This window comes from Anser cygnoides, chromosome 2, assembly GCF_040182565.1.
Source record: "Anser cygnoides isolate HZ-2024a breed goose chromosome 2, Taihu_goose_T2T_genome, whole genome shotgun sequence".
Classification (NCBI taxonomy): Eukaryota; Metazoa; Chordata; class Aves; order Anseriformes; family Anatidae; genus Anser; species Anser cygnoides.
The window spans coordinates 17,140,179-17,149,491 of NC_089874.1; the positions used below are offsets into that span (position 1 = coordinate 17,140,179).

Sequence of the window (9,313 nt, forward strand, 5' to 3'; positions counted from 1 at the left end):
ATCAGCTACGCCAGGTCAACTGCGCGGAGGGGATCAGGCAGCTGGTGCCCCTGTGCTGTCACGAGCCTCCCGAGGCTGCAGGGGAAGGCAAGCAATCTCTGTTCCTCTTTAAAACATCTCCACAGCGAGGGGCCAATTAGAGGCTCCCGGTCTTATTAGCCTTTCAATGGCAAGCATAACTAGGCCCTTCTGTATTCAAATCAGCAGCAAATGAGAGCTGAAGGTCAGAGGATGCTTAAATGACCGCACAACTTGCTCCTCAGGGCCCCGGGAGAAAGTACTCGAAAGATCGAGCCATCAGGTCTGATAACTCACCTAGCCATCGAAACTACTGCTGCAGCTGCGCTCGGCAGGCACTATTTCAGGTTCATCTCTTTCAGCTCCAAGTTCCCAGCCAATCATTCCCAAAAATATGCGGCAGAGCAGACAGCTGCCCTAGAGCCTGGTATCAGTGCAAAGAAAGAGCTCTTACGGGAAAGCAGCGCTTTGAAAGGTCAGACAGACGACCACAGGCCAGACTCCTACAGCAGATGCAGCCACATGACTTACATTTTTGCAGCTGAAAAAGGCAAAAAATCAGATAACTTAATGCACGGCGTTAAAAGCAATTTTTCAGGCACTTCGAGGAAATAAGGCAGCAACTTGACATACGCAGATGAAGCCAGCTCTCCCAAGTTATATTTTAATATTGTAAACATGGGCATGGTGGGACCTTGGCAGGCCCAAGGCTCTCGTTGCACTTGGCTGATAGAAGTGTTTAACTCTGGGCAAATTTGCAATATCAATACCTCTGTTTGCACAGCCAAGTGACCAACTTATCTCCAACAAGGCTACCGCATAGTTTAAGTGTACTTTCAGGAACACAAACTTGTGACACAGAGGGGCAGGTTTCCCTGGCTTATATCCTTTTGTATTTCAGGCCACATATCCCCAAGCAGTTTATCATAGTAACCAGAATACAAGATCCAAGCATTGCTGCAAAGTTTTTGTAACCTTGTTTGTGCCACCTCCTTCTCAGCAGCGATAACAATATGGGCCTGACCGTACAGCCAGAACAGGAGGCGGCAGAAGCATTCCTAAAGTGATTTAAACATAGATAAAAACGAGGCTTCCCAAATTCTGTCTCCAGCAGCATTTACTTTTCTTTCACCATGATGCAGTAGCTCCTTTTAAGCAAGTCTACTTTGGCTTAATCAAACAAGAAAAATACTGTAAGGTCCAGAAGACTTGTCTGATTGTACCAACTATGCCCTGAATAAATGAAATAATCCAAGTGAATCCAACTTGTTGAAGGAGGAAGAAAAAAAAAAAAAAATCAATTGCATAAACACAGGCTGGGAAGAAGAGCTACCTATGCAAGAATAGCATAGAGAGCCAGTGATTAAAGCAAGCACACGATTTTTCAGTCCCACACAGGAGTTAGCAGCATGTGACAGTAAATTACACTATAAAAGAGAGGCAGATGTTGTTTTCCACAGAGCCCAGAGGGATTATCAGCAGGAGAAAAAAAAAAAAAAATACACTGAGTAGGCTTCAGGGGTTTTGGGTTCCTTCCTACCTCCTCCTCACCCCCAAGTACAAGGCAAGAGTAGAAGGCACAAAAAAAAATGTTACAGAAAACAAGAATTGTGAAAAAAGGCAAAAAAAAAAATCAGCTACAAAGAATTAGGAGATATTTTCTGACATTTTGTATGGAGAGAGGAAGAAAAAGCAATCATGTAGCTGCAGAAGAATTAACTTGATTATGAGTAAAGTGCAATAGCCAAGAATTGAGGACACGGGTTGAATAGTATTGAATAAGAAGAGCTGCCATTCTTGTTCAGTAACAATTACCCAGTTTCCCTCAGCAAGTAAGAAAATAGATGACTTTTTCAGGATCTGTTAATGCACAGCATTACCACACATAGCACCCTGATTTATTCCCACAACACACTCCCCCACCCAAAATCCATCCCAACTGCTTCCCAAAACAAGAAGTCACAAGCAAGTTTCAGACAAAATATATATATTTAAAAAAATCTTTACAATAAGTCAGGAAACATAGGAGCTTGCATACAGTTTATTATAACTCAATTCTCAGCTCCCTACAGTTCAGATAACCCTGGTGACAGTGTTTACAACTTCTAATTTTTGCTTTCATAACGTTAAAGCAAACAATACATTTGAGTGTATTTTACTCTGTGCAAATAAGACAACTTTTGGAATCCTTCAGAAGAAATATCCAAGATTCTGTTTGCAGAGGTCCTTTGTTTCTCAGATGATCTGTGAGTTTTTGTTTCAAGATAAAGTGCTCCTGTCCAGCAGAACCCAAAGGCCTTCAAGAGTTCAGAGAGTAAGTTTAGCTCAGATTAAAAAATAATTGGTCATACAAATTCCAGCTTCCCATGTCCGCTGTACATTCCCCAGTGGACTAGCGAAAGAATCTTATCATTGCTGAGGTCTGAATGTCTCATTTTATCACAGGTCATGCAGCAGTTCTCATGACCAGTTACAGGCACCATGCATTCCAAGTCCAATTTTGCCACCTGCCCTTTTTTCGAATGATGTCCATGAAAACTATAGTGCAAACGGGAGAGCATTTGCTGCCGTTGGTCCTGCAGTCTCTTATTTTCACTCCTGAGCATCCGCAAGGCCAGCATGATAAGGAGCACCAAGATCAGCCCACCGGCTATAGGAACAGCAATCACAGCTGCCCTGAACCATAATTCTTTTGAAGAGGTCAGTTCCTGCACCTTGGTGATGAGATTCTTGCTGTCATGTTGATATCTGCTCCCTTGTCCTGCAAAGGGAGAAAGAAGTGAGGTTTATTTCAGTATCAACAGTTAGCTTATGCATCAACAACTCCCCCCCGGAAGTCCACGTTGACAAGCAGACACATTCACAGCTACACACTTAAGCATGTACTGAAAATACTCCTATAAATTGAAAGAAGTTTCCAAGGGTGTTTATGGCATGGAATTTCTTACCCTGAGAGCTGATTTAAGAAGGAATGACGCAGACAGGCAAGACAGCCCTCTAATATTAATGCAGGCATAAGAGCTACTCAGCTGAGATGCTCCCCTGCACCCAGCCACCCGCTTCTCCCTCTGCTGGCTCTACTTACATTAACAACAAAATCAATAGCAGACCTTGAAGGTCTCAACCAGCACCAGCCTGAAGGGCACAAGAGAGATTTCACTGTAGCTTCTTCGCCCTACCTGAAGTCTCACCCCTGGGAGGAGACAAAACATCATGTAGTCCTCTGTAATTGCACATATCTTCATGGCAGCATTCCAATGTGGACATGGTGGTGCCAGAGTGGTTTTGTGCCTGTTTAGCTTGGCAGATATCAGCTGTGCTTGCAATAGAGTCCAAGCAGCCGTGAGTAAGTGGGGAATGTGTATTCTGAGGATCAAGCAGTCTGGAAAAGCAGGCGCTAAGCTCAGATTTGCACATATAGCCAGTTGCAACACAGTGTGCAGCATCACAGTAGCATCTGATTTCACCTAAAAAATAAAAATTGTGCAAGATAAAGGTAAGAACTTGGTCCTTTAGGAACACCTCGCCAGGCACTCTATCAGCCACAAGCAGAACACAGCCAATCAAACTCAGTGCCAGTTTGGGGGTACTCCTCTAGACTGTAAATCCAGAGGAGCAGGGGGTTGTTTCCTTTCCACCACTGTACAGTGCCTACCTCCTTGTAACCTTAATCCCAGCAAAAGCCTTGGGGCACTTGTTTTAATTACTACTGCTATAGTCCTTTGAATTAAAGCAAGTACATTTCACTGAGCCAGGGGCCGGGGGAGGGGGGTCGGGAAGGTCAAAGTGGCATTTTTTCCCGAGGTAAATAACTAACAAGACCGTTTTATAGCTACTTCCACTCACTGTCACCAATTGCATTAAGCTACATTTAAAGTAAAATCCCAGTTTTAAAAGAAAGCACACCTACAGTCCTCCAAGAAAGTCACATCTATCTTTTAAACTGTTACTACAGGAACAGCATTCTATTTTTATAAAGGGAATGCTTCTTCTAATCGGCCATAAACACACAACAAAAACTCTAGGTTTAAATATTTGTGTGACAAAAAAAAAAAAATCGGAACTGCTGAATTGTTTATTACCTCTCAGTACTGTGCCAAAATTTAAAAGGTTTAACTAACACCTTATAAAGCTATTAGCTAGAAACCATTACCATCTAAAATCTCTCAGTCAGGAAGGTTTTTACTGTGTGAAACTGGGCAACTATTTGTAACTTCTCCAGAAAGAGAGAAATTCTTTTTTTTTTTTAAAAAGTAATCATTCATGCAAAACTGCACTTTTTTTTTAAAATCAGTATTAAAAAATGGAGACAGTGCAGCTTACAATTAATTAGTTTGCCAGAGTCTGTGTCTTTCAACCCTGATCGTGAAGTTACTAAATGGAGTGAAATTACGAGGCAAGAAGTCGGACACCCTCCGCAGCCCCCCTCTGCAATTTCGCATGAAATCCAACATGCGGTCAAAAAGGGAAACACTTAGACTGAAAATCCTCTACTGGCTCTATGAAAAATCTCTCAGGAAACCTCAAAAATTTCTGAAGGAAGCGATAAAAAGTTCCCTTCATAAAACTCTTCATTTTGTGCTCTCCAAACCGCTCTGGTACGAATTATGCACGTCCCGTGCTGTAGGGAAAACTTACTCTTTCTAGGCAAATTGCAACTCAAACCTACTTGAGTGTGCCGTCAACCCAAGGTCTAGGAGGAAGGCGGATTTTTGGAGTTATCCTTAAAAAGACGGGACTCAAACTACTGATGTGCTGGCGTACTTGCCATCAGAATGGCACTAAGGCTTTAAAAGTCAACTGGATTGTCAAAGCTTTCTTCTACAAGACAGAGCGTCTTCTACGTTGATTTTTTTTTGGGGGGGGATTGCAAAAATAAATCTACAGGCTTTCCCCGTGCCACCCCTTCTTGCGACGCCCTCCAAGAGGCACCCTGCAGGACGCTAGGAAGCCCCCAGCCAGGTTGGGGTGCCCTCCTGGGCCACCCCAACACCTCCCCCAAACGCCACCGCAGGCTCCAGGCCTTGAAGTTCCCGCTGCTCTTTAATAACTGCGCTTAATAGAAGCCAAATGATGGAGTGGCTCACTGTCTCCAGTCTGCGCTAATTCCCTCGGGCTTTTGCAGAGCAAGTAACCTAATTTTTCTCGAATTCACACACATTCCCCATCCAGCGCGCTATGGAAAAGCCTCTTTGTGTTTGTGGTTGGCAACAGCCATTCTCGGAGCATTTCATGCGCGGCTCCACACGCCCCCCGCGCTCTCTGAAAAAGCGATTTTTTTGGGTCATTTTTCTCACTGTGAGGGAGTTAAAAATAAGATGCAGACGAGGAACCCCGCCAGAGCTGACAGCCTGGGCACAGCACGGGAGGGAAGGGAAACAATACGCGCACTTCCACGCTCGCTGTTTAAACAGCCCTGCTCAAAATCCTGCGCTTTATGGACCCAAGACAGTCTTACAAACAAAATCTGACAGGCTCGTCATCAGGTTATTGCAACCGCTTTTTAATTAAAGCCACGTTTTCGGCCAAACAGAACGGACTCTGTACGACTGTATTGCTGTCAATTCATAAAGTTTCTGCCTGCGCTACGCGAAAAGGCCAGGAAGGGTATTTAGGATTTTGAAACCGCGAACAATGCCCTTCTGTTCCCTCCTCTTTCTTGTTACTGTATGTAGCTATTAAAGAAAAATGTCTGCTTTTAGTCAAGATGGCTACAGGAGAGACTGCAGGCTTCTCTCGGAGCCTTTTGAAGTCGACGGCAGCCAGAAGCCTGTGATCCCCTAATTATATCATTATCAGGCGCATAGTTTCAGTATCTCCGACTTCCCATCACTCAGTCGCTCCCTGCTCTGCCCGCTTTGATGGGGCCAGGCGGCTCCCCCCGGCACGCTGCAATTTCGCCTTAATTACAGCCTCCCCTTCCCCGGCCGCCCGAGCCTCCGGCTCCCCCCCGGCAGGGACAGGGAGCCGGCAGCCGGCGGGGGGACGACCCCTGGGCAGGACCGAGCCCCCCCCGAGGGTCTCTCCCCTCAGCCGCCCGCCTCACCTCTGGTGAGCAGCACGGCCATGGCGCACAGCTCCAGTTGCAGCCAGACGAAGATGTAGCTGGAATGGCGATCCATTTACCCGCCCCGCCGCGCCGCCACAGCCTCCCCTCCGCCGAGGAGCCGCTCGCTCGCCCGAGGGGCGGCCCCGTTCCCCGGCTGCGGGCACTGCAGCGGCGGCGGCAGCTGCTCACTGACACGGCGGCGCCTCCCGGCCCCGTAAATACCGGCGGCGCCGGGCCGGGCCGGGCCGCCCCCCGCACCGCCCCCTTGGCGGCGCCGCTGCGAGGCGGGCGGGGAGCGCCGCGGGGCCGCCCCGGCTTCGGGAGCCCGCCCGCGGCGCCCCCGGGCGGCGGAGGCCGGGCATGGAGCCCTCAGCCCTCAGTCAGCCGGCAGCCCTCAGTCAGCCGGCAGCCCTCAGTCAGCCGCCAGCCCGCAGCGCCGGGCCCTCAGCCCCCAAACCCCAAACCCCAAGACCCCGGCCCCAGGTCCCCGCTGAGGTGACACGGGCAGGTTGCTCACGGTGGTCCCGCTCCGAAGGCAGCGAGGAGCCCTGAGCTCCCCCCAGCCGACCCCATGGCTCCCCTGGCAGGTCTGGCGGAGTTGTGCTCGATGAATAAACAACGAGGCCGAAGGGTTTCCTGGCGATGAAAGGCTGGGGTGAAATGGAAGCGGGGTGAAGCCCGCGTCTGCGCTCGCTGCCCCGCGCTGATGGCGCTGCCACGGGGCCTGCAGCAGGTGATTGCTGCTCGCCCTTCCCCTGCCTTTCTGCTCCGACACTCAAGGCTACGCAAGGATGCAGAAGTGTTGCAACACCATGGATGCCAGAAGCTTCGTTACAGCCTTTTTTCCACGGTTATGAATTTAAAAAAACAAACAACACCCACACTCGTGCCCGACTCCCACGGCCTGGGATGCTCTGTGGGGCTCCTGGTGTCACCCCACTGCTGTCACCTCCACGCCACGACCACAGGCCCGTGGGACAGCCACGGGCAGATACCCCCTGAAAGTACACCCTCTTTTTTCCTTCCAGCGCTCCCTTTTGGGAAGCTGCTGTTGGGAATGGGAGCAGGAGGCGATGCTCCATCACCAGACACTGCCACAGCCAGAAGGAGCTCCTCGAGGTCTCGTCGAGCCTGGAGAGCTTTCCTTCACACACTAATCCTGAAAACAATGTGCCCCATAGTTAACATTTCTTTGCTAATTTAGTTTTCTACTTTCTCTTCTCATTATGTTTTATAAGCCTTGATTTCTACAGTATTTGCACACCAACTGTTTCCCATTTATGGGCAAAATGCTTTAAATATTTGGGTCCGCAGCTAATATTAATGCTGTGGGATGGCGTGTAGATAATAAATTAATAGCAAAAATTGCTTTACAATCTTAATTTGAAATGTTTTGTGAGTCTTTCAAGATGTTTTCTATCTGGGATATAATACCTTGTGACAGAGACATTCCTCCCCTGAAAGAGAAAGGAGGAAATATGAGTCTGAGATTGAGATAACTCCAGTTTACTTTGGCAGAGAGGAACAGACTGGATCTCAGGCTAATTAGTGCTGATGCCATCACACATTATAATGGTTTTACTGCGAGTCTTGCAATTTGCATATGTATAAGATAGACACACGTGTGCTGCACCGCAGTCTTTACACTTACGTTATACATATTTGCACTCCACCACAAAGTAATTTTCTAATTCTTGTTTCTGTTTAGAAATTACAAAAACAGCAAGATCAGCCAAGCCATATCTCCCACTCTGGCACTGGCTATCAGACACTCATTTGCAAACATACGAAAATATCATTCATTATAATTTATAATCATTACAGCAACATGTGCAAGTCTGCAGTCATCGTTCCTTCTATTCCTACCACTAGTGACAAGTGCATTTAGCAGATCTCATTTGTTACATGTGATACCAACAGACTGGAAATGGCTTTTATTCGTGGAGCCACATTACTGCACTAAGTAACATGAGAGACTCCCTGAATATTATAAACATCCTGTCCAAGGGAACGCGGGCAGACTAACTAGAAGGCAATGTGCTTGAAATCAGTTTTCAGCAGCAAATTTCATTGACAGCTGTCAAGCCTGAATTGTGATCTACAATTTACTGTAAAAAATGGGTAAATTCTGCATGCTACAGGCTGACTCGAAGCACCACGGGGAACAGGGGGCCCGTAGGGATCACTCCCCAACCTTGTGCCTGACAAAGCCACAAATTTAAATACCCTTTGGGGGTAATCTGTTGATCAAACTGGGGTTTCAGGGGGTCTGACTGCCTTCCCACATCCCCTTACCCACAAGAACTGCCGTTGCTCTGCGTAGGAGCTGCGCGAGGATCGCGTGGGGTCCTCTGGCAGACCACAACGCAAACAAAATAATTCAGCTTTTGCGGCGCTAATTTGCTTTTGTTTCAGAGGCAAGAGCAAACAGGGCCAGATTGGCCTGTAAGAAAAGGACAGGAGACAGCCCCAGCACAAAGCAATAACAGCATGTTCTGCAACCAGAAGGAATGCGGGATAATAAAGACAGGGAACCAGCAAGGAAAGTCTCGGGAGCCTGAGGCTGCAGGATACGTCTCTGGCAGCCATGGGACAGCAGACCAGGGACTCCACTTGTAGGGACTGTGTGGCCCAAGGGGCATGGGGCTGTGCTCTCCCACCCACTCCCCCAGGTACAGCGAAGCCCTTTGAAACCATCACAAACAAAGGACCCAGTTGCAAAACCGGCCTCTGGACACCTCAGAGAAAGGCACTGCCTAGGGAATCATCTCAAATGAGTGCATTCCCTTCTGCCTCAGCTCAAGACTGTGTCACTGATTCTAAGAAGATGAAATTCCTGACCAAAAAGAAGAGCTCCATCCAAAGACATGACTTGAATGCTGTTTTGGTTCTCTTACTTCATTTCATAGGCCATCAGTTGCCAGCTTTCTGCCAAGAGGACTGCTGAGAGGGCTCTGATAAGTCCTTGAAGACCAGTTTGAGTGAGCCCTGAACTGCTCCAAACCCAGACCTCTCCCAGCAGGCAGGCAGCTGTTCAGCTAGGGCATGCTGTCCCCTACTTGGGCAAACACGTTCAGGAGAAGGCCAACCATTTTTCACCAGGAGTATGTGAGCAGCACAGCCATGCAAGCGTCTCCCTCCCATCGCCAGCTGGTGAAAACCCCCCGCTGAAATCCCAAGCCTCTGGAAGCTCCACGTGCTTGACAGACCCACTACAGGCACCAGAGCACGACTGGCGTGAGGGAT

At 48.0% G+C, this 9,313-nt stretch overlaps 1 protein-coding gene across 1 annotated transcript; it reads right to left on the minus strand.

Moving 5' to 3' along the window:
- Nucleotides 1–1,988: 1,988 nt before the first annotated feature.
- On the minus strand, nt 1,989–6,270 carry BAMBI (BMP and activin membrane bound inhibitor). The gene is made up of 3 exons (XM_048076628.2): nt 6,065–6,270; nt 3,198–3,485; nt 1,989–2,779 (listed from the first exon to the last, which is right to left on the minus strand). Exons 1-3 carry the CDS (start codon nt 6,138–6,140, stop codon nt 2,364–2,366), a joined length of 780 nt encoding a protein of 259 aa, XP_047932585.1. The 5' UTR covers nt 6,141–6,270; the 3' UTR covers nt 1,989–2,363.
- Nucleotides 6,271–9,313: the final 3,043 nt, after the last annotated feature.

Bases quoted from the DNA above. Each gene is read 5' to 3' on its own strand.
- BAMBI (XM_048076628.2), bottom strand. From the start codon at position 6,140: ATGGATCGCCATTCCAGCTACATCTTCGTCTGGCTGCAACTGGAGCTG. The intron at 3,486-6,064 runs GTGAGGCGGGCG...TTTATTTTTTAG, and splicing joins GGCCGTGCTGCTCACCAGAG to GTGAAATCAGATGCTACTGT. The intron at 2,780-3,197 runs GTAGGGCGAAGA...CTCCCTTTGCAG, and splicing joins TCCCAGGGGTGAGACTTCAG to GACAAGGGAGCAGATATCAA.